The 26,118-nt window shown below is 43.0% G+C and overlaps 1 protein-coding gene across 1 annotated transcript in view; it reads right to left on the reverse strand.

Moving 5' to 3' along the window:
• Positions 1-4,605: 4,605 nt before the first annotated feature.
• The window catches only part of KCNK5 (potassium two pore domain channel subfamily K member 5), a 73,678-nt gene continuing 52,165 nt past the window's right edge, over positions 4,606-26,118 (reverse strand). The window contains exons 2-5 of the mRNA XM_074988558.1: positions 14,938-15,049; positions 13,007-13,173; positions 11,790-11,958; positions 4,606-10,206 (exon numbers count right to left, since the gene is read on the reverse strand). Of these exons, the coding sequence (XP_074844659.1) occupies positions 9,386-10,206; positions 11,790-11,958; positions 13,007-13,173; positions 14,938-15,049 (1,269 nt within the window). The 3' untranslated portion in view covers positions 4,606-9,385. The remainder of the gene's footprint in view (positions 10,207-11,789; positions 11,959-13,006; positions 13,174-14,937; positions 15,050-26,118) is intronic.

The following is a 26,118-nucleotide window of genomic DNA, read 5'->3' on the forward strand; positions in this document are numbered from 1 at the left end:
TTAAAATATTACCTCAAAGTTTTAGTGTAGAAATGCCGGTGTCAGAGACTACATTCTTCTAACAGGAAGGTTTTAAAAAAGTTGACTGAAAAAAACTCTACTAACTACCATAATTTTTGAAGATTGTCCTGTCTGGAGTGTTATATCAGGCTTGACACCAATGTATGAGTACCTTACACCAGCAGAAGATTAAAATGTGTTTTACCAGCATCCTGTATGCCAACAAGAACTGTCAACAATAGCTTAATTTGGGAATGTGATCGGACAAAGTGCTTTCAGCCTGGAGTGGTTCAGCTTGTTTTCAAGGTCTGTTTCTGGGAGATGGTGTCCTTCTGAACTCTTTCTGCTCCCATGCTTCCTTTTGGGATTTTCTTTCACCCCTTTTTATCAGGAATTAATTTCTGTGGGCACTAAGCCCAGGGCTTTTTTTTTTTTTTAAATTACATTTATAGCTGAAGTTTGTACCATGCACAATATTATACCCTGAAGACAGGGTTTTTTTAACTCTAGCTAGGATGTGAAACAAGGATCTCCCATCCTGAGGGCTAAATACATGATGAGTCTTTTAATATCCACTCTGCTCCTCCTCCTTTGATAGATTTCTCCCCCCACTCGAAGTGTTTAAAGGGACTTTTTTCAGTTTGATTTTGTTGAACGTTTAAGGCAAGGATGGGAGGAATGACGGCCTAATTGAGCAATGGTAGAAAGACAAACTCTGTTCTGCTGGGAGCATGCATGTACATGCGTCAGCAGAAACGGTGCCAGATGCCCTGGGCAGGCTGGCATCTGTCAACATAGAAACCAAACATTTCCCCAAATATGTTAAACATCCCAGACTGCGCAAAGTCTACGTGTAATAATTGAATCTAGTCACTACAGAGAACACAGCCTGAAGAACTCCTAGGGAGAGTAGGGGCTGATCTAATCTTCCCATCATGGGATGTACACCAAGAAGAGGCAGGGCAGTTGTCCCAGCAGTTCTAAGGGATGGTCCTGCTTTGACTCACAAAATTGATTCCTGGTCCTGGTTAAAGTGACTCCCGTGCTACAGGGCTGGATAAACTCAGTTGCTCTGTGCAGGCAGGCCAAATTTGCATATGTTGTGTCCCAATGCACCAGGTTGCAGTGCCTTGAGCAGGGAGCTGAGCCCAGCCAATCCTGCAGGATCAGAGCTGCTGCAATGTGGGTTGTGCTTGATCTGTAGCTACCCCACCGCCAGCCAGCCCCAGGGCAGGGAGGGTCTCTGCTCCCTTCCCAGCTTGAAATATTAACAGGAAAGGACTATAGGCCAGCAGTGGGCAACGTGTGGCCATTGGGCCGCATGCAGCTCACTGGGGGCTCCACCTGCATCCCACAGAGCCCCAGTTACCCTCCTCCCACCATGCCTCTTGGCTGCTAGGGTATGGGAGCCCTGCCCTTCCTATACCTCCTTCCTGCCTCCAAGCACTTTCAGAGGAGACGTGAATCACCTGATTCATGCCCCATCCTCCCTCCTCCCAGCCAGAGCTGGAACTCTGCATGTCAGTTGATTCTCAGCGTTCCAGTTCTGGGAGGGAGCGGGGCCAGCGAGCGAATCAGGGGATTCACAAGCTCTGAAAGTACTGGAATGGAGTGCGGGGTGGTGGTAAATGCAGGGCCCCAGTGTCCCAGTGCACAAGAGGCATGGGTGGGGGGCATGGGGCCACAGGTGGAGCCCCAGTAGGCTGCAGGTTGCTGCAGCTCACTGAAGTGAAGGAGGTCCACTCATGCAGCTCACCCACTATTCCTAGCTGCCCATCCTTGTTCTAGGCTCTTCCTTCCCTCCCATCTCTAGTCATGCTCAAAGGGCGAGGCGCTCCTCCAGTCATGTCACGGGAGCAAATGTGTGAGGTGGCCAGAGGACGCTCCCCACATTAAAAGTGCAAAGCTATCCTGAGTGATGGTGGCAAGTCATGGGATTGCTGCCAGGCCTCTGACTGGTCGACTTCTTTACTGCCTCTGCCTCCCCTCAGGAGCCAACACCATTCTCACACTGGCAGAGAGGGGAGAGGACTGCCACACTGCAGGAGAGAGGGGGACTTGCAGCAGCACTCCCTATAGATGAGGGGGGCAGTGTCACTCCCTGTCATAGCAAGCCCAGGATGCGGCAACAGCCATCAGGCAGCACCACCCTGCAGGACCCCCTTCTCAGGGCTGGGAACTGGATGGTAGGTAGCAGCCATGTCTGCAGAGGAATGGGCCTGAGGCCAGCGCAGGGGAGGGACCAATCAGGGAGCACACCAGTCAGGGCTCTTTCCCAGCTGCAGCCTCTGCTCTCCAAAATCTCTGGACATTTCCTTGCATTTGAAACACTACCCCAGAAGATGGAGGCTCAAAAGAGAGGCTATAGCCTGGAAAACATGGACACATCATAACCCTACCAGGGAACAGAAAGACCCCAGCTGCTCAGGGGCTCCACTCCCTCCCTCCTCCTCCTGTAAGAGACACAAAACACACCCTGGAAAGGGGCAGAGGGGATTTTGCTGCTGCCCTCCCTGCCCAGGAGATTGGGGTCAAATAACCCTGGTGCTGCAGGAGGGGCACAGAGGAGGCAGAAGAGTTGGGGAAAAGGGGGCAGGATGAATCTGGGGTTAGAGGGCAGAATTAAAAGCAGGGCAGGAGAATAAGCAGATGTAGGGGATAGAGGGTGGGGAGTCTGAGTGATTCTTCCTTGAGGTGGGGGATCAACATCGCTTTGCCTCAACATTTTTGGGAGAGTTGGCAGCACTAATTGACACAGACGGGATGCACTGGTGGGAGTTTAAAAACTAACGACAGACCCAAACCCATTTTTAAGCCTCATGATCTAAAGGTCTGACTTACGATTTTTGAACCATTGGGATAGGCAATACCAAATTCCCTTTTCTTTCGTTGTGCCCTCGGTGAGAGAGACTGCAGCAGCAACCTCCTCTGCGGCAAGCAGGAGCTGTGCCTAGAGGCAGAAGACCGCAGCTGCTTTCCTCGGGGGACTAGCAGCTTGTGATTGGAGAGTGTGGGGAGCTAAGAAACCTTGGGTCAGTACTGGCCCCTCACCATAAGCAATGCTGTTCAGTCCCCTACCGGCTGTGATGCAGCATGAGAGCTGCAGGAGCTTAGGCACAGAGTGCAGTAGGACAGGCGTGTCCAACCCGCGGCCCAGCCCTGCACAGCTAGTAACGCGGCCCCACAAGATCGTAAACTTTTAACATTATTATGTGATTTATATACATTATTATATATTTTATATGCGGCCCAAGACAATTCCTCTTCGCTCAATGCGGCCCAGGCAAGCCAAAAGGTTGGACACCCATGCAGTAGGATGTCTGCACCATGGTGTCAAATATCCAGCTGGCTCAACCTTAAGCACTAGTGTTACAGAAGGTTGTCAGATTCCAAAAGGTAAAACTTACCCTTACTATGAGCAGGGATAGTTTCGTTGCATATGTAACCACAATAAAACCACATTCCTCAGTAGTCAGAGTTCAGGAATGGTATTCGGATCAGCTCCCTCATCCACACAAGAGCGTAAGGCAGAGAGGCAACATTTAATTAATACTGCACTTGCATGGTAACCTTTCAAGGGTCCCGTTGCACTAGTTATCATCCATGTTTTACAGGAGTGTAAACACTAAGGTGAAGAGGTCAAGTGACTTGCTCAAAGATACATGATGAGTCAGCAGCAACTCGAAACCAGAGCCAAGAGCCTGGTTCAACCAACACCACCACCTCATAGCACCACTGATACCATCACATAAAAACTGAGAGGACCACATTCCCAAGCTTTCAGGGTCAAGGCTGATTAGAGCTCTTAGGGGAGAGCATTAAATGGAAAGCACCAGGTGTTACAGAAAGCTGTGTCAAATTTCAAAAAGGTTATGCTTACCCTATGAGTCACTACTGAACAGGGTCTGGGCAATGGATGAGTGGTGCCTGCAGGAGCGGGGTGCAGGGAATGCCATTCAGAGGGATAGGGAAGGAGCAAGAGGGGCACTCCTTTAAGATTTTGTCAGAAGCACAGGGGTGCAATGCACCTCCCATGTGCTACCACACTTGACTTATTCCTGGCTTGGTACTTCCTGTCATCAACTGGTAAGCTGGAGTGCGCCATTGAATATGTACACGCTACAAACATACATATTAGGCTGTGCTCAGACTTTGGGGGGGGAGGGGTTGCCTAAAGCTAGGCCTGTGCATCACGTGACCTGAATTCTATTGTGCTCAGTGTATTAAATTGCAGAGACATAAACAGCGCTCTCAGGAATTCTAGCCTACTCAATGTCCACCTTAGGATTGTTTCTACAGATTTAATACATTTTTTGTGTTCTTTGCCTCCCATTTAGATACTGTGGACTGAGCAAGCATATAAATTAAAAAGGACCTTCCAAATGCTGACTTGTGCCAAGATGTCTTCGACAGATTTTGCTCCTTCAAAGTACAGTGTATTAATTTACAACTTGCTATGCCAGGGCCTTAGGTTTCTGAAACAAAAACAACCTTGTCTGTGATTTGCCGTATAAAGGTAAGGTATCATAAAAATAAGATTCATTTCCTTGATCCTTCTCCCATTCCCTTTTCCCCACTTATGACTGGAGAACGCAACTTGCATAATTCATGTTTTATTGCAAAATATTAAAATAAATTACATTGACACAGTCATCCAATATTTACATACATTGTGATTCCAGTGACAATCACCAAACACACCAAGAACAGACAGATGCGTTCACGTGATGGAGTGACAGAAATGAGATCACCAGGACTGCACAGACCTTAAGGTCTCTTTGTAGACTGATGTCTAGAAGGCAAGAAGCGTATAGAAAAAAATAGAGCTCTAAGGCTCCTATTAAGGTTATCAGGCTTCTATTTTTTTTTTTTTTGCCGTGTTCCTATTTTACAGAGAATGTCAGTATTTCTTTTTTATCTGTACCACTCAACTCAAATGCTGAAAAAAATTCATACCTTATGCAGGATGACTAGAGATTTGTCGGTAAGCATAGCATTTGTTTTATCTGTTTGTGACAGCCATTGGCAGCAATGGGTTAACACAAAGCCCAGCACTGAAGACCAAGACTCATTTTGTCTATTACTCAGCAGCGTTGTACCCATATATCAGATTTGTTAGCCTGCCTTTCACAAAACACACACACACTCATGCACACACACACGCACGCACACCTGAAGCTCATTTACTCATCCCCAAACAGGTCTAACTGGCGTAAGACAGAGGGAATAACACTGATAGAGGGCTAAGTGGAAGATGAGGCCGCCTTGTCAGTTTAATTTGGATGTAGGAATGACAATTTTCAACACAAGACTTTGTTGCAACTACCGATGCCTTTTACAGCATAGAATCATCGTGGCAAATGGTAGTCAGCCATAAAAGGGGAAACCACACTCAGATTTAATGCCCAGAGGTGGCTGGAAATTAAATTAGCAGCCATTAGTCAGCTGGAAGGATTTCCCCTCTTTATATATCTATATCTGCCATAAATTTTGTTTATTAAAGTTAGCAGCTGACCACACAATCCCATCTATAAAACTGAAATTACTAAAGAACAAAGCACAGCCTCAGTTCACAAAGCCAAGCGAAATTCTAAACCGTGGCAAATCATAAAAACTTAAGTTTCTTTGAACTACTTCACATTATACAAAATTTTGCCCAAGTAGCATCTTGGAATTGAAACTAGCTGTAGGCACTTTTATGATGAAGAGCTAAAACATAGACACTTATGATTCACTATGTGAGAATCAAAGGGCAATAACAAAATGCTAGTTAAGGCCCCCAGTTGTTGCTTTTTGTACAGTGGGGAAGACAAAGAGAGCTGGCTGGCTTCGAACTCCAGCAATTCTGAAATGGCACCAGGATCTGAAGAATACCAATGAAAATAAAATACCTTTTTGGTTCTGTGTGGGCCATCTGCAATATACTAATGAAATACCACAATCTCTGGGTGTAAAGCAGGATTTAATTGGTGCATAGCCCTAACATTGGCCCACTGCAGAGGGGTGAATTTTGTCCAAAATGGTTACATTAAGGCATGTGGGTGGGTTGTCTCGAGCACAATACTGTGAGGTGCGTTTATGTCTCCAAAAGAGAATTCTGTATTTAGTTCCAGGAAAATTAATCAGTACCAGAAAAATCCATTGTGTTTATAATAGAGACTTTTATATTCTATATAGGGTTGGTCATGAGAGCCATGTTAGCAGCTTGGCAGAAGGCAGAGAACTGCACTTAACTTGATTAGATGGAACACATTACATCCTTCCACATCTTTAAAGACACAGCTGCATTTTGATATGTGGATGATAAATCCCAAGGTGCAACATTCCATCTCAGGAAGAGAACCCAAACAAAGATTCTGGGTCACATAATTTCTGTGTTAAAGAACCAACACTCTAACACTCCATGGACCACATGTTGACTGCTCCTCTTCTTTCCTTAACACAGAATACCAAGTAGATGGATTTAATTTCTTCATTTTTGGTGTGCCTTTCTCCTCTATCCTAACCTACAATTAATTGTCAACAAAACTTTGACCTTTATGTCAACAATGGAAGACAAGCTGGAGAACAAGAATAGCTTGTTTTGGAGTGTTTTCTTAAAGTGATGTGCATTTCTTTAATTACACTATTTGACTTTCTACAGTAAAAGTCACATCTCTGTAAATGGGGTACTACCTCCCAGTTCTGATGGTTGAGGGGGAAAAAACCAAAAAAACAAACAACAACCCACAGTGGCACCAAGATATAATTATTACCCATGAGCCTCTATATAAGGAAGCATACCTGAGGGGCTTGGAGTCAAGAAAGACTGTGAAAAGTATTAGCTATTAGAATTAATTAAAACCTTCTGAGTGCAGACACTCATTCATTCCCATCACAAGTCTGGTGCAGCTAAACACAGATTCCTAAAAGCAGTAAAAGTATGTAATTATATTTTGAGTTAGATGCTCTCTTCGTCTATGATATTGTAAAGGTGGAATTAACTGCTGAAACCAATTAAGTTAATTCCATTTTTTCTGCTAACATGTTTAACAAAGCAAGACACTGTCCTTTGTTACAATTAGGCTACACACTCTCATGAACACAATACAAGTTTTCAAAGAGCAATCAATGAAGACATTCCTTGTTTTACAATAGGTGGTTTCAGAACTTCTTGGTAACAGAATATCTAACTGGACTGCTGGGTTCCCACAGTTCCTCCTCCAATGTGTTAGGAGACACCCGTGTTTCAAACAGCAGCCAATATTTACAGTTATTATTAAAATTTAGTAACTCAAGATTAATATTACAAAATCCCAGACAACCAATGTCACTGAGTTCTAGAGGCAGCAATAGCTACTATTTTCCTTCCCAAATCCTTATATTTAAGTTTTAAGAGTTTCATGAACTGTCAAAATTTCTAGAGCATCTTGGAATGATTTACATACTGGAAACATAAACAAAACCCTGCCATTTTAGATCCCAGAGTCTTGACAATTCTCTCTTCTAAAAATACTTCGGACTCTCAGACAGTCCTCCCGCTCCCTCAATACACACTTCTCAACAGCGTCCAGTATCCAAGGTAGTAGTACCGCTTGCCAACTTGCAATCACAAGCCTCATTGAAAGAGTATCACGTGGTGTATGCATAGATTTCTTTTTTTTTTTTTAAAAAGGAAAGAAGAATATATTACCATTTTCTTTTTATTAAAAAAATTCTGGAGGTTAACATTTTTAAGAAGTAGCCAACCCAAAGCCCTAATTAGAGGCAAACAGTAAAATTTTCAGCTGTGCCCAAGTGACTTAGGGCCCCAAGTCCCTTTTTCAAGTTACTGTGGCACTTAAGGGCTTGTCTACAAATAGTTAGCATGCCACAAGCCAGGGTATAATTGTACAGTGCACGAGCTTGGTACTCATTAACTGAAAGTTCCACTGTATGCTGTATGTGAAAGAACACTTAAGGAAATTTTAGAGAATGGTAGCAAGGTCTACATGGCCAGCTAGCATACAGCAAACTATGTTACATCAGCAAACCATGTTACATCCTCACCTATTGCACACTAATTCTCAAGGTACACAACCCTAAATCACTAACACTTCTGAAAATTGTACCTAGGGTCTAGCACTACACAACCTTCTTGGAAATGTGGTAGAATAACCTCGTATCCAAATGGATCATGCTTTTAAAAATGCCATAAGTAAAATGTGATTATTTTTAAAACCATCCTAACGTCAAGTGTAACCTGAAGTACCAATTGGAGAGAGAGGTAAAGCAAGGGTTTCTCAAAGAGAGATACTGATAATAGTGTACAGATTCCTGTAGCAGCTCTTCAGGGACATTTAACAGGTATTGAAACATTCAGACAGAATCCACTACTCAAAAGGGGATTTTGCTCAAAAAAAGACAGTTTAACTAAAACTTCATCTGTACAGACAAAGTGTATTCAAGTATTTTTTTCTAGAATATGGATAGTGGAAGGACCCTTCAGGTAAAAAGTCAGGCATATCCTTTGTGCTCCTCTCTTCTTTGATCAATGGGGGTTCCCCCTCCCCACCTCCTTCTTGTACAGATCTTGGCTGCTGGACACAGTGAAATTTAGCCACAAGTGCTTTTCATGCCCTTAAGATTTCATCCCAGGTAGTTTTTTTTGTTTGCTAGGCAGGCACTTGCTAAACCAGTTCCTTTGGCATTTTTCAGTTTAATATTTTTGTTCATAAATTCACTGCTCACCACTTACTAATGGTACTGGCATAACACAGACTAATGCTATGGTAGCATCTAGATGATTCTTTACTCACCACTGCCAATGCACCTCAACTCTGACCTATTCCAGTCCCAACCTTCTCTTGAAGAGAGATTACCAGTTATGCCACTAGTATTCTAGTGGTAGCAAGCTGGTGATGCGTGGCTAGGATAAGACCCCAGTTTACTTTCACTTGTGATCTATTCAGGACTTGAATCCAGCTTTACAGAGGTGAAAGGCTAGTGCAGTCATCTAACATGTTCTACATACCTAAACCAGTTTGTCTGCAATGTACAGTTTCACACCCAAATGAATTCTCTCATAAAAGGCACAATTTAAAAAAAAAACAAAAACAAAAAAAAAACAACCAGGTCCAGTGTAACAACTTTAGTCATTTCCTTCCACTTCAAGAACCAGAGTCCCAAGAGGAAGCAACACTTCAAGCTTTTAACTGTCATCTTCCAACTGTTCTAACACAGACAAGCAAAGGCGATTGGACTCCAAAAAGCAAATAACTGTTGATGACATTAAGACTTAAGACGTTTTTGGTTTAGGTGTTAGAAACAGGAGGTGGTAGTAATATACCTGCCTTCCTCCTGTGTAAAGTTCTGAATAGACAGTATTAACCACCTTCAAAAAAACATTGCCAAAATGCATGCTGTTTCACGTTGTAGCCGTTACATTGTTTACTGTGTTGTACACATTCATTAGCTGTTCATAAGGCACAGAAACCTCTGACTCATTACTGGTACAGGTAGATTCATCAGAGGATGGGAACTTCACCAGTTTTTTAGGAGTCTCGTGTTCCTCTGCAAGATTATCCTCCATAGAGGACTTTGAAGTTTCCTCATCATCTGAAAGATCTTCCTCATCATCTTCTTCCTCATTTACAAAAGTTATATTGGCACTCTCAAAGATCAGGGGTCGGCAATCCCTGGAGTCCCAGGCTTCCCCTTCTTCCTCACTGATACGGTCCAGTTGGTTTACAAACATGGTGCCCTCCAGGTGGCTGTCTCCAGTGTGTGTGTCATGTAGGTGCCTCATGACATGACCATTTTTGAGTCCTAGAGAAACCTTGTCATAATCAAATGATTTGCTCTTTGTATATGTCACTTGGGCATCCTTCTTGGCATTCTGGATATTTGGTTTGGCATTTTCTGCTTTAACCATTTTGTCATTGCTTGTCTTCAGGGCCTTCTTCCCAATCTGCTTGATGAGATCATTGTAGGTCTCTTCCTTCTTTGACAGGAAACTGAATATGTTCACATCCTTCGAGCTGCCCATCTGCAGAGGTTTTTTAGAGGGAGAGTGGTTTTCAAAGGACTCTTTCCTTTTTTTCCTCCGTTTTTTTATTGCTTTATGGACTTCCACAAACATGCTGACCTTCCAATTGACAAAGAGTGAAAGCCAAGCTAGGCCCAAGTAGATCCATAACTCCACAAAATATCTGTAAAGAGCATGATAGTTTGCGTTCGGGTTTACTCCTATAAAGAAGTCAAAACAAGAAAGGTTATATAACAAGTATGCACAAAGTTTAGGGAACATTTTGTCTGGATATAATGAGACTTCCAATAAAGAATCTCAGAAGGTGTGTCTACACTAGGAACTAACTTTGAAGTTAACTTCAAAGTTAGGCACTACTTCAAAAGTAGCCTGCAGAGAGTCTACGCACATGTTCCCATTCTTCAAAGTTAACTTTCAAGTAAGGGAGCCCAACTTCGAAGTCCTTAACTCCATTCCCAGAGTTAAACTTCCAAGTAGGGTGTGTGCAGACGCTCAACTTCAAAGTCTGTTACTTTGAAGTTGTAAGCAACTTCAAAGTTATTTTCGTAGTGCAGACATGGCTAAAGTGTTTTCAGATGACCATTTTCACACCTGCCTTCTACGACCAAAGCTGAAATAGAAAATATGGGGAGGTTTCCATTTAAATTCCGCTAGAATTCTACATGAATTCTTTTTCTTTATGAAAACACAATGTTTTGTAAATTGATTAGGGAGAAAGGGTTTGACAACTGAAATTGTCCTAGGTCAGGAATTATTCTATTTCAAACTCTACTGGGTGGATTTGGACAAGATATGCCCAAATTTTCAGGAGCGCATTCCAGTGTTTCCTGCAACCTGAGTGCTTGTGCGGCCACCCACGAGAGATTCAGGTGCTGCCCAGATGATTGGCAAAGCACCCATAGAGACCACAGCCAAGAACATGTGTTTGTACTGGTGGTAAATATCTGCACAAGGCTCAGTACACATAACAAAATGTATCTCCCGCATGTATGGAAAATATTAGAAGGAACACTGGTGCCCTCTACACATCTTGGGCTCAATATTCAGAAGTGTTGGTCATCCACAGCCCCCACTAACTTCAGTTAATCTATAAGTACTCAGCACTTCTGAGGAATAAATACTACTCACCAAAGCTGAGCCTAGGTGGCTGAAGTTGTACATTAGGCCTCAAAACCTCTGCATTTCCTTTTCTCCCATTGAGAAACAGGGACAATGCTTCCCTAACAGTGATTTGTGTAAGAGTGGTTCCATGAGGCATGTTTCTAAAAAAATTTGGTGGTTCTAAAAGCATGTGTGAAATATTTATAACTCAAAATTAGGATTATTGAGACAGGCATAAAGAATTTAATTGACTCTCCATGGCTGGCTCCATAGTTTTCCAGCTTTTTGGCCTAACCCAAGACTTTTTAGACCACAGGTCTATAGGTCGCATCCCAGATGATGAGACACCACCCAAATCCTGGGGCTGCTAGGACTGGCGCAACTAAGGACAGGAAAGGAGTAATGTCTTCCTCTTCACAGAGCAAACTCTCCCCCTATTCCTTTCTGCTTCCCCCAAGCTTCGTAGAGCATGGAGCTCAGGATCTAACAATTGTCATTTTTGAAAAGAGTTCCAGCTCCAGATTCTCTTGGAATAGTGCTGGTCTTTAATAAAAAAACTTCAGTAATGAGAAAGCCCCCAGATGCATCCCCACCACAGACACACATACACAGCATCCCCACCCCTCAAGCACTGACATTACATAACCCAAGCAATATACAATAAAACAGGGAATTAACTGACCAGCAACAAAGTCTCCAAATCCTATGGTGGTGATTGTGATGAATGAGAAATAGAGACCTTCAATGTAGTCCCAGCCTTCCGTCACCATAAACACAAAGGGAGGAATGACCAGATGGACTAACACGCCCCAGACAATGAAAATAGCTGTGCACGTAATTTGTGCCTTTCTCTGTGAAGAAAAAGAAATTTCAGGCACACAAGTCAAGCTTTCTTCAAGCCCAGTGCATTTTACAGAACATCCATCAAGGTTAGTCTGAAGACTGATGTCCACAGGCATGTCGCCAACTCTGTACAGTAGCTGCTGGAGCAATAGATAAGGTGTGCTCTGGTAGTGGGGGGTGGGGTTGCAAAATGCATGTGGGGGTAGGTGCATGGTTGACAGAGGAGGAGCCAGTGATCACTGAAGGAGCAGTACTGGATTGACAGGAGATAGCACTGGAGGGCTCAGGAGAAAACGCAGAGCTCAGACACTTTATATGAACTAAACATGCCATGTTCTGAATTCCTCGGCTTCAGTTCTAGCAAAGGTTTTTGCAAGCCACATGAACCACTTCAGCTGCACTACGATGTAGGTGACCCTACTAACACCTTTGAGAGAACAACGGCCCTGTAATCCACATGTGCTTGTTAATTCTCTCCAGGCAAAAACACCTTCTGGTGCAGAGACACACAACTTGCCCCCCAGAGCACTTAAGCTCTGGGCTGGGGAGACAGGATGTTGTGGGAGGATTAGTCACAGATGTTATCACCAGGCACACTGCAAATTTAGCACGTGTTGAGAGAATTTTAGCAACATCCTTCCCATTCTCTCCCTCAACCTCTGTACACACGTATTTGTATCTCACCTCCAACAGTTAATTGTACCTGCTTGGTTTTGCTGCATTAACAGTTATGTATAGAGATTATACTCACTTCTGTAACATTGTTTTGTGAATGTCTCCAAAATTATTAAATGTTTCTATGACCGTGTAATCCAGAGGCCCAATCAGGGCCCCTCTGTGCTAGGTGCTGTGCACGCTCTAGTGAGCAGGGACCTTGCCTCAAAGTGGTTACAAACAGGGCCCATTTACTTTCTCAGTTCAACCCTTATTATTCCTTGCAGAATATGGCCCTTAACAGCCAAGTACACTACCCAGATCAGCAGATAGCTGAAGAACTAGATGTTCAAGTCACACACCAACCACACCCTGCAGAAGGAAAAACGCAGAAATCCATACCAGGCTAACTCCTCTCTTTGTTAGGAACTGGCCCAGCCTCTTGGCACGCCCACCGAAGAACTTTCCCAAAGCACTGATCCAGGTCAAGCACAGAGGAACTCCAAAGAGACCATAAAATATGCAGAAGACACGTCCAGCGGGTGTCTTTGGAGCAACATTTCCATAGCCTGAAAGAGATAAAAGACCATTGCACAGATGCCAGTTCAAAGCAGTTCAGCATACAGATAGGGAGTTGTTGCCTAACACTGATGTAGGAGAAGGCCCTGACCTCACAACCGAGGCTGGGTTGTGTTGCTCCTATTGCTATCCTCTGACTGCATACTTCCCTGCCCTCGCCACCTACAGGGAAACAGTAACACACACTGGGCAAAAGGTTCCGTTTTCCAAGTAACCCTTGGATTTTGGTGCCATACTTTTTTGGGCTTATTCGCTAAGTCAGAGAACTCTCTCCAGACCAGAGAAGCAGGGGATTAAAAAGAAACTTCTCTTAGAGAGGTTTCTAAAAAGAATTTTTCTTTCTGGTAAAATAACGTGAAATGACCTAGTTTTATAAATTGTTTCAATCCAGAGTTTGACTTCATCCTACACATTTGTTAACGGAGACAAAAGGAGTGCTCTGTTGCTGAAGTATACCATTATTTCTATACCAGTAAAGTGCTCCTAACTGGGGGCACAGCCTAAGGAGAGGATGTCAAAACTGCCCGAGGCAATTTATAAATTTTACTGGGAAATCTGCAGACAAGGCCTTTTTTTTTATTTTTTCCCCCCGCCCGAGTTCCATTATGAATGTGTAAGTCTTGTCCTGACGTTTTTACACATAAAGGAGGCATGCTAGTGAAAAGGTGGAGGAAAAGTTGTGATGGAGCAACTTGCCTTGGTCAGGGCTTTGGTTAATTTTTGGACAGTGACAGAACTGAGCAGATATTCTGATCATAGTCCCGGTAAAGATCAAGCTAGCTGTCTAACTCTCTGCCAGTATTTTCTTGCTTAAACCAGTTTTTGCTTTCTCAAACTTTTTATTGGAAGTCAGTTTTTTTCAAAAGATTTTAATAATAGTGACAAGCAGAACATGATGCAGTATTTGATTTAGCTCTAAGGTTTCCACCTCCCCTGGTCAGTTTGTGTTTGTAAACACTGTATGTGTCCCTGGTCAGAACAAAATAACAAACAGTGCCCCTGATGTTTTCCAACATCTTGCAGAACATTCTGAATATATCGGCAAAGACCTTTTACAAATGCAAAGGAAGATTTTTGCAAAAGGACGCTGCTGATTTTGCACATTCTGCAGCACTGTCTGCATACCCTGGATGAGGAATAAGCCTTATTGGTGCTATAGGCTTTCACATGCACAAGCCAGCAGTCAGATTTAGGAGAGTGCATCATTTCTGCCCAGCTTTGCCCATGAAATACAGGAGACAGACAGGAAGGCTTTCAGATCTGTCACTTTCACTAATGATGATGCATTTATCAACAGCTTGTTTGGGAGTGTGTGGAACACTACATGACAGGAGAGTTCCACAAGATCTCATGAATGTGTGGATGTTCCAAACCCCCAAAGATTTGTTTAACTTAAATGCCACACTCTGAGCTAAATTTGTATTACAAGAGACTTGCACACATAAGTGCTGATTGGCCCTAAGAACACATTAATCCCACTTTGTCAGCACACTGGATCTGTAACTATGCAGCAAGATAAACATTTCTATTATGCATTTAAAGGATTTCAGACCTGCAAACACAGAGACTGAAAAATTGTCATTGCCTCACCAAATATGCTTCAAAAGGCACACTTTAGAGGTTTTTATTGATTTGTGTACACTTCCAACAGGCTTTTATCATCCTTCAGTAGACAGCCATTTGGACAGGAGAAGGTACCAGCCCACTAGAGCTTAAGACTTAAAGCCAGAAGACTTTACATGCTAAATACCCACCGATTGTTGTGATAACCGTAGCAGCAAAGATGACAGCATTAGGCCAATTCCAGTTATTGAAGGTGTTGTTCCCAGTGATAGCAACCCCTTTTCCAGCAGCATCTGATACCACCTACAAGGAAATAATGGACACATAAAGTCATATGCATGCAATGCCCAAAACGAAACTTGAAGTAGAAAGCTATGCCCATCAGGTATTCCGCCTAGTTCAACCTTGGAAAACTGTAATGAAATTTTACTGGACACCAAGCATAAAGTGACTAAACATCCATCCTTGCCAATATTGAAGGTGGGTTTGGGAAGAAGACACAACCATCCATAAGAACAGCCAAAATGGGTCAGACCAATAGTCCATCTATCCTGTCTTCCAACAGTAGCTGATGTGAGGTCTTTACCGGTTCTATGCATTCATTCTGAATCATCCTCTGTTGCCTATTCCCAGCTTCTAAGGACACTTTGGAGAATAGTTTTACATCCCTTCTCATCCTGGCTAAAAGCCACTGATGGACCTATCCTCCACAAAGTTATCAGGCTAGTGTTGAGCCCTGTTACAGTCTAGGCCTTCACAACATCCTCGGGCAAAGAGTTTCACAAGGCGACTGTACACTGTATGAAGAAACACTTTTCTTTTGTTTAAACCTGCTATTAATTTCATTGGGTGACTCGTAGTTCTTGTGCTATGAGGAGCAGCGAACACTTCCTTATTTAATTTCTGCACACAAGTCATGATTTTGCAGACCTCTATCATATCCCTGAGTCAGCTTTTTTCCAAGTTCGGAGTCCCAATCAATCTCTCCTCATATGGAAGCTACTCCTTATCCCTAATGACTTTTGTTGTCCTTTCTGTACCTTCTCCAGTTCCAAAAAATTTTGAGATGGAGCAACCATAACTGTGCACAATATGCAAGGTGTAAGCATTCTCTGGGACCTACACAGAAGCAATATGCCATTTTCTGTCTTATTATCTCTCTCTTTACTAATGATTCCGAACATTTTGTTAACTTTTTTGATTGTCATTGCACATTGGGTGGATGTCTTCAAAGAACTAGCCACTGACTCCAAGATCTCTTTCTTGAGTGGTACCAGGTAATATAGACCCCATCATTTTATATGTATACTTGGGATTATGTTTTCCAGTGTGCTTATCTGCCACTTTGTTGCCCGATCAACCAGTTTTATATGATCCTTCTGTAACTGTTTACAGTCTATTCTAGAATTAACTATCTTGAATAGTTTTGTATCATCTGTAAATCTTGTTGCCTCACTGTTCACCCCTTTTTTCCAAACCATTTACGAATATGTTGAACAGCAATGGTCCCAGAATAGATCCTGGAAGAAACCACTATTTCCCTCTTTCCAGTTTGAAAACTCACCATTTATTCCAATCTTTTGTTTCCCCCCACCCCCTCTTTTTTTTTCTTCAACCAGTTATTGATTTATGAGAGGACCTTCTCTCTTATCCCATGACAACTTACTTTGCTTCAGAAACTTTGGTAAGAGACCTTTTCAAAGGCTTTCTGAAAATTCTAAGTCTAGTATAACCATTAGATTACCTTTGTCCACATGCTGTTTCACCCCTCAGAGAATTCTTAGAAGATTGGTGAGGCATACTTTCGCTTTACAAAAAAAAATTTGCTTGTACTGAAGTTAGGCTTCATAGCCTGTAATTGATGTAAGTCACCTATGGAGCCTTGTTTAATAGTTGGCATCACATTAGCTATCTTCCAGTCATTTGGTATTGCTGAGTGAATACCATCTGATCCTGACGATTTATCATTATAGTTTACAAGTCCATTCAAAAACTTCCTCTAATGACGACATCTCTGTCTGGTACAACTCCTCAGATCTTCCCAATCCATTAATGAAAATGTCTTACCTATGAAAACTTAACTGTAGCAGTGTTCACAAGGTTTGCTTGGGAACCAGCTCTGGCTAGAGTTATATCGTTTCCTATACATCTCGTGAACTAACTCCCACTTTATATTGGTGAAATAGCATTCAAATGGTGTCTAGCACAGCTATCAAATATGGGTTTCTGAGGGGACAAAAGTCAGCATGGTTTCTGCAGAGGGAAGTCGTGTCTGTCTAATCTATTAGAATTCTTTGAAGGGGTTAATAAACATGCGGACAAGGGGCACCCAGTGGACATAATATACCTAGATTTCCAGAAAGCCTTTGACACGGTCCCACACCAAAGGCTTTTATGTAAATTAGGTGGTCATGGGATAGGAGGAAAGGTCCTTTCATGGATCGGGAATTGGTTAAAAGACAGAAAACAAAGGGTTGGAATAAATGGTAAATTTTCACAATGGAGGGGGGTAACTAGTGGTGTTCCCCAGGGCTCAGTCCTGGGACCGATCCTGTTCAACTTGTTCATCAATGATCTAGAAAATGAGGTAAGCAGTGAGGTGGCAAAGTTTGCAGATGACACCAAGTTGTTCAGGACAGTCAAAAGCAAAAGGGATTGTGAAGAACTACAAAAAGATCTCAGCAAACTGAGTGATTGGGCAGCAAAATGGCAAATGAAATTTAATGTGGGTAAGTGTAAGGTAATGCATGTTGGAAAAAATAACCCAAATTACACGTACTACATGATGGGGTCAAATTTAGCTACGACAGATCAGGAAAGGGATCTTGGAGTTATAGTGGATAGTTCTCTGAAGACATCCACGCAGTGTGCAGCGGCAGTTAGTAAGGCAAATAGGATGTTAGGAATTATTAAAAAAGGGATCGATAATACGACAAAAGATATCATACTTCCCCTATATAAAACTATGGTACGCCCACATCTCGAGTACTGCGTGCAGATGTGGTCTCCTCACCTCAAAAAAGATATATTGGCATTAGAAAAGGTTCAGAAAAGGGCGACTAAGATGATTAGGGGCTTGGAAAGGGTCCCATATGGGGAGAGGCTAGAGAGACTGGGACTTTTCAGTTTGGAAAAAAGGCGATTGAGGGGCGATATGATAGAGGTATATAAAATCATGAATGGTGTGGAGAAAGTGAATATAGAAAAATTATTTACCTTTTCCCATAATACAAGAACTAGGGGACACCAAATGAAATTGATGGGTAGTAGGTTCAAAACTAATAAAAGGAAATTTTTCTTCACACAGCGCACAGTCAACCTGTGGAACTCCTTGCCCGAGGAGGCTGTGAAGGCCAGGACTCTATTAGGGTTTAAAAAAGAGCTTCATAAATTTTTGCAGGTTAGGTCCATAAATGGCTATTAGCCAGGGATAAAGTATGGTGCCCTAGCCTTCATAACAAGGGCAGGAGATGGATGGCAGGAGATAAATCACTTGATCATTGTCTTCTGTTCTCCTTCTCTGGGGCACCTGGCATTGGCCACCGTCGGCAGATGGGATGCTGGGCTTGATGGACCTTTGGTCTGACCCAGTATGGCCATTCTTATGTTCTTATGACATATGCTGAAAAACAATCAAATTTTAAAAACTTTCTAACATTGTTATAAGGTCTGGAACAGCTTGGATATAAACAGGCCCCAATGAAATCCTTTGACCAAGCCACACAAATGCAAATAAACAAACAAACAAAAACATCACAGGCAAGTGCTAGTTCACCTGCTATCCCAGTCAAAGCCTCATGAGCTAGCATAAAACTGAGCTCCTTTTAGTTATAACTGGGAAAAACTAAATAATCTGGACTCTAGCTGCACTGCTGGAATCTGCCCTGTTTCTCATAAGATCTTCTTACATTAACTAAGATGATCTGAAAGCTAAACGTGCCCTTATAACATTTTGTGGTGGGAAGAGTCAATATTTTTGCTCTGGAGAGCTAGCAAATCAAAAGCCTGAACATCAGCTCAAACTGAAAAGGCAGTAAAGACTCACAAAGAATCCTCACATCTTGCAGGGATGATCTCTGGAGGTAGTTTTGTGTTTCTATTGATAGTGCACCTTTACGTATGCCTCAGTGCATATAAAATTATTCTGCACATGGAAGGAAAAGATCAGAGGGACCATTGATTGTATACTGTCTAGTCTGAAGAGAAGGCTTTTCTTTATGCTGGCCAACATCTTGCAGGTGAGTCTCTCTCTCTGCTCCCCCAACCCAGCTTTCCTTCCTTGCTAATGTACCGTACTTATCACAGAGATATAAACCCAGTTAATAAAAACACAGGTTATTTAGTTTTGAGCCTCACTACATACAAACTACCCTACCTTCAACCAAATTTTCCTCAAAAAGTATATTTATTGAGTATGTGGTGGAGAAAACCATTCATCTCACTCTATGAGGCCATTTAGAGATAAAAGAGAGCCTTGGAGTCTGGATGAAGGAATATGATTACAGACACTCTATGGGGGAAACTTGAGAGGCATGCAAGATTGTGTACAATATCTGTTGTAGGCTAAAGGCAACAAATACAGGTGCTGATAGAAAAAAGGGCCAGCCTGCTGTGGACTGTTATCAGTTGATAGAAACCACAAAGATGGGTGTTGCTCTGAGCGTATTTGTTAAAACCACAAGTGCCCCCACAAAGGGCATGCAGGAACCAAAAGAAAGCTGAATGCACACACTGAGTTCCTGCAGTGATAGAAAAATCTTTCTTTATATCAAGCATTTGCACGACAGTGACACACTTATGCTTCTCTAGTTCATAGTGTAGACATGGCCAAAGTTTAACAACAGCAAGCCAGAACAGACAAAATAGAAATACAATGCTGAATGGCTTCTGAAAGCCCACACACTCCCTGCATATTGAGCTGGAATGAAATGAGAAAACTGAGGCCTACATGAGAAAGTTTCACTAGTATAAACCAAGATGCCAGCTTAAATGGATGAGGTTAAACTGTGTGTGTGGATGCTTCCTTGATGCAAGGTGGCTTTGGTATGGCTTTTATATTTAGTTTAAATCAATTGAGAACTGATTCAAGCTAAACTGAAATAAGCTACTCTTGCACAAGATCAGGGAAGGCCAATACAGGACTTTGTATGAAATGAAGTTTGTCAACCATGCTTTCTCTGTGTAGATAAAACTTCAGTCAAATTTCAAATGAGAAAAGCCATGGAAAAGATGAACTATGGTTCAAACAACCTTCTGATTTCCTGGGATGGGGGTGCTGAGGTGAATGAATGGTGCCATTCCAAAATGACTTCATCAGTTCCTGGTAGGGACTGCAGAACACTTCAAAACCTCACAAGTGAGGGAGCTGACAGATACATTGAACTCTGCATGGCTGCCCAAACTTCATCCATTACCAGGAAAAGGAGATACTAGGTGTTGGTAAGATGCCACTCACTCTCAAATTGCTTCTCATGCTGTTAAACAAACTGCTTGTAACTCTGCAATCTGGGATTCTCTTGTCTGGAACATCTGTGGTCTGGCAGACAGCCCCAGTGGCCGGGAGCAAGGACAAGCTGGAAGCCCAACAGCTGGGAGCCCCAGCTGGGTAGGATACAGGGCAGCAGGCAGTGGAGGGAAAATGGGCAGCTGCAACCAAGAAACTGGTGGCCTGGGGCTGAAGCCACTGGCAGCCCAGAAACCTGGAAGTCTGCAACTGGCCTCAGCTGTGGCTGGTGCATGAAACACATGGACGGGACCGAAAAGCCACAGGGGCTGGGAAGCTGTGGGCGGCAGCAGGGAGGGGAGCCAGGGAGTGGGAGTGGGAGTGGCAAGTCAACATTGACCTTCCCTGGTCTGACAAAATCCCCGGTCTGGGACCACTCAGACCCCAAGGATGCTGGACTAGGGAGGTCAAACCCCTACTTGAATTAGTTTAATTCCTCACAAGGCAAGAGACCTCAAAATACACACTAAATCCCACACACAGAAATTTCAGTCTTCATTATCATTGGGCCATTATATCATATCACATTACTTCACCCTCAACTTGAACTAAGGAGCTCAGTGTACAAGTTTGTGAAAGCCGTCAGAGCATCATCTGTAAGTGGCCATGGCTTTGATTGTTTGAGGGAGAGAGCTCAGGAAGGAGAAGGCAGGTAGAGTGTAAGAGAAGCCCACACCTGCTTTTGGGCCCTTCACCATGAGTTAATTAATGTCCTTGGGGGACAGGACCAGCTCTTCTTAATGCTGTGTAAATATTTCAAAATATCAGCTATAACCGCACTTGCACTTGACTGAGAGAACTTTTACTTTTGTTAGTTCCCAAGTGCCTCTCCCCATCCCTCCCCCCACAAGTGACAAACTTTTGTCATGGCAAGTGCAAATGTGAACATTGGTTTGTGTGACAAAAGCAAAAGCTGCTTGTAGGAGATGGAAGTATCTTGTCATCAAAAGTGCCAACAAACAGCATTCACACATGCTGACTTAGCAACATGGCCCTGTCTCTAAAATCTGCGGAGTGTAGATCCGCAGTGTCCAATATGCTCCCCATTCACTACATATGGTGAATGGGGCAGCAGAGCCTGGCAAAATGCAGCTCAGGAGAGCCACATATGTGGGGTGTCCCTATGGCTGCTCTGCGCACATGCCCCACCACACAGCTGGACAAGCACGTGGCAGAAGTGGCGGAGGCGGCCCCTGCAGTACTTTCTCTTGACATGGCGCCTGTGGCCTCAGCTGGGAGCCATGTGGCTCCTTTGGCCCTGGTGTGGCCTCGGGACCTGGCATGGCACCTGCAACCCTGGAGACCCCAGATTCCAGCAGTTGGGTGGAATATACCGGGGTGGGGTAGGCTGGGCATGCCTGGCTCTGGGGGAGGACGTTTAATTAGAGCAGGAGGGAGGGGCCGGCAGAGCCTGGCTCTGCTGGAGGTGTTTGGCCTATGGTAAATGTGCAAGGAGGAAAACCACAAGTGTGGAAATCCTTGATTTACTATCGGACTCCCCTGTGGACATACCTTTACCTTCATGGCAATTCCCTGCCAGAGTGACACCTCCTTCTTGTCTCTAGTGTCAAGCAATTCTAGTAGCTGCAGTCTTGCGTGATTCTCCCACTTGCATTCCCATCTTAGTACTTTTCGCCATAAAAAACCTGTGCATAGCTGAAAGGTCACAGTTCACATTCAGCATATATAACCCAGAGGCAGAAGCCTGAAATAAACTAAACCTTTCTCCTTATAAATGTAATGTCCCTTAAACAGCACAATGCAAAAGAAGTTTCTTAGTGATTATGGTTACGGACCACAACTATTACTTGGTTAAGGACTGTACTGTAGGTTCCTTTGTAGGAAAAACGTGCAGCTTAGAACTGCAGACCATGTGTCCCATCGTACCAGCATGGAAGAAGAGAACAAGAGCAGAAAATTAAAATAATCTTGGTACAGAAGGAAAAATATGTAGCAATTTTCTAAGCAGAGTGCTACTTCTTGACCATTTTGAAACTTGAAAAAACAACATCAGCAGGTTATTCAAGCAGGCACTAATACCTTTCAATAGCAAATGCATTTTGTGTGCAAAAAAGTTTGTTAGACTGCTAAAATCTTCTTCAATTCGAACAGATTGTGTCAGAGATTAGGCCAATTCTGCCATTCCCCACCAAAGTATACAACTTCCTCAGCTTTTGGCATTGTTACTGAAAACAAACAAACACAGACATGGAATCCAAAAGAGGGAAGAAACTAATACATATTTTAACAATAGTAATAAATAAAGATCATTCCAACATAAAACACAGTAATAAAGTTCTCTGTCTTTCTCCCCAGACTAAAATAATGCTCCATAGCAGCCTCGGGTTTCCTTCAGTGGCATCTTTTACTGTTAACTATTAACGACTGGCTTGGCTGGAGGATTTATCAAAGGTCAAAGTGACATTCTAATAACTTTCTACCCGTTTGCCTAAGGCTTCATATTTATAGGAGGTTTTCCATGCTAATGTTTAAAGAGTTTTAGACAAGTGTGCCAGTTAGGTTTCCCATACAAATAAGAGTCTGACTGCAAACAAGAACAACAGAGCATATTTTTTTTAAAAGACATATTAGTTTGGAGGAAGATAATAGCGTGAGAAAAGCCAGATATTATGGATGGCTAGCCTGAGCTCTCTCCTGACATCTTTCCATTCTAGCAGAAAAGGAAAGAAAAGAAAGCTCAGACTTGAGAACAGTATGTGGATGAAGGCTAAGCCTTTCCAAACAACCAAACCACACCAGCCTGTACTTTGAAGGAAAAATGCTGGTGTAGGCATAGCCAAATTTCCTGCCACTGCAATATCAGCACAGCTCCAGTGCTAACAGGGATGGGAGTCACTAAAAACAAGGCACCTGTTTGTCAGCTATCAAGCTGCTAGATTATGCTCAGAGCAGGTCTCCAGACTGGTTGTTAGTACAATTTGATTTGTGTGGAAAATCTGACTTAGAATAGTATCGTAGACAAGATCTGTGGGGTCAGTTAAAAATGGACAATGAAAAGCAGGCTTCCAGGCCTTTAAAAAAAGAGCAAGAGAATGGTGGGACTTGTATGAAGAATACAAATACAAAATGATATGCAAGTGTGGCCACAGTATAAAGTACCCAACTGTGTTAAATTACAGCTCTTTAAACCAGTGATGGGGCAACCTATGCCAGTGAGTGGTCCGCATGAGCGGCCATCCAACTCAGTGGGCTGCAAGACTGTTGTAACTAAGATGGCCTCCTAGGATAGGGTAGTTTTTCGAACCCAGAATTTGTGGGGTACGTTGATTGTGTTGTAGAAGAGGTTTGACTGGAGGCAGAGACAGCACACGGGTCTTCAGTCAATGTTGTGCAGTCAGCATGCACCTTACTTCACATGCCCTTGTGTTGTGTGCGTGTCACTTTAGTAATACTGGTAAGGGCAAAAAAATACATAGACAAAAAAAAGAGTGGAATCTGGCAACCCTGCACATGGCCAACACTAAAAATGTCTCATGGGATATACACAGAACCTTGATGTGCATCATATAGAGCACAGGTTGCCACCACTGCTTTAAATTGTTATGCTCTGCCAGTGTGAATACAAGCAAGCCATACTGTAGCCAGATATACAAAAGACATGCAGTTTAGCTCCTCTTTTTCAAATTTAAAAAGCAGACTTTTAACTTCTATCTACGCAAATAAACCCTGCACAAAGTCTGAGGCTTTATTTTCTTCTTTTAAAACAATCCATCACATAGGTTCACATCCACAGCAATAAGATAGAACACTATTAAACAAATGCAGGCAATTTTGTAAACAGCAGACTTCTAAAGCCACAGAATATCATTGAGGAGCAAAGGGACACTTTACTTTACAAAGCTCTGGTTGCACATATTTTAGAAAAAACCCATCGCTCCCATTTTACAAGGGAGGAAAAAAATTACATCAGTTATGCGCAGTGTCCTTGTTTAGATACCTGCAATGATTTTCTGGCTTATCTCCAAACCAGGTAAGTGCTTTAATTGATTATGGCTGTAACTAGTGCAGCACTATCTGAAGATAAGTCAGTGCATTCAAAATTTTAATCTGCCCAGATTAAAGAGAAGAATGAGATGTACACAAAAAAAATCTGCTTTGTTATAGCAGTATCAGGTTTTGCTAGGCAATGCCTATTATCGTTGTGTCCCTTGGTAAAAAGCTGATAGAATGTCTGTGCAAGCAGAACACCCAGTAACAGCAGTGACAGATTTACTCACATGTGGGCCTGGGGTTATTAGATTTTGTGGGGCTCCTATATACAAGTCTTTTTCCTTATTTAAAACAAAATGACAATTGTGGCATCAAGGCTGTTAAAACTATACTAAATTTACCTTTTAATTAACAAAGCCATTCTGTGGTTAAACTTCACTCTTAAAACACATAGGCCATGTCTAGACTTAGGAAAAACTCTGAAATTGCTATGCTAATGGCCAAATCGAAGAATACTTATGAGGCACTGAAATGAATATTCACCACCTCATTAGCATGCTGCCGGCTGTGGCACTTTCACTCATGCGTGGCTCGTCTACATAGGGGTCCTTTTCGAAAGGATCCTGTAAACATCGAAATCTCCTTATTCCTATCTTGTAAATAAGGGGATTTTGAAGTATGCAGGGTCCTTTCAAAAAGGACCCCGTGTAGACGAGCAATCGAAAGCAGCATTTTCAAAGTGCCATGGTTGCCATTAGGCTAATAAGGCGCGGCATATTCATTGCAGCACCTCATTAGCATATCCCAAACTGTCTCATTAGCATCCCCCTTTCGAAAGAGGGGGTACTAGTGTAGACATAGCCTCTAAGCCACAGTGGTCAGAACAGAACACTGCATTTGAAAGCACACACTAGTACTTAAAGTAATGGTTGATATGTTCTTAGCTCTGTTCCCTGCTCTGACATTGACGCTGAATTACTTCAGGTAAACTACTTCACTTCCCAAAACCTGACATTCTTCATCCACGAAATAAAAACAGCCCATGTTCAGGTGTGCTAAAAACAGCATTTCTTAAGCTTTTTGAAACCACAGAACAAACAATTTGTTTTTATGCAGAACAGCTACGGAAATTTTCTTCAAAGAAAAAAAACTGCCAGACCTAAAAAACCCAAACCAACAGCAACATATACGGCAAAAAGTACAGTAGTCCCTCAAGTTATGAGAATGGCACCCTCACATAACTCAAATTTTGCATAAGTCGGGGGTGTGGGGGCTGCTTTTTTTCTCCTGGAAGAATGCATGTTCCGCAGCCAGGGAATCAGCAGAAGCACCCAGAGCTCGATTTGAAAGGTGAGTCCTGGAGTTGGGGGACAGTTGGGGAAGGTTAAGCCTGGTAGTGGGTTGGGACTGTGGGAGGGGGAGCAGGGGGGTTAAGCCTGGGGTGGGTTAGGGATGCAGAGGGGGTGGAATTGAGCTAGGGATGCATGGCTCTGCAGGTTGAGGGTTGAACCAGAGCCAGAGCTGGGCAGGGGTAAGGAGGGGTGAGCTGGAGCCAGGCACAGGAGGGAAGGCTTAAACTCCACTGTGACCAGTAGACCAGCTCCCCTCCAGGTGCTGAGTTTGAACCCAGGCATCCTGACTCACAGCTCCCTGCTCTAATCACTAAACTAGACTCCCTCCTCTTCTCCGAGGCACACTAAGTGCCGCTTTGTGGAACACTGGTTGTGGAGCACTGTGCTATGTAAATGTAAAACATAACCTAAATGGAAACTGACTAATAGGGTGTATTGTAAGAGCATTCCTTCTTTAACTGCACTCTGTTCCTCAGGTGAAGTTGACTGCACCTTACAAACCCACTGAAACATATGCTATACTGGCACCTAAAGATTTTCACATAATCCTCAAATCCTTTTCATGA

The sequence above is a fragment of the Carettochelys insculpta genome, chromosome 3 (assembly GCF_033958435.1).
Source record: "Carettochelys insculpta isolate YL-2023 chromosome 3, ASM3395843v1, whole genome shotgun sequence".
Taxonomy (NCBI): Eukaryota; Metazoa; Chordata; order Testudines; family Carettochelyidae; genus Carettochelys; species Carettochelys insculpta.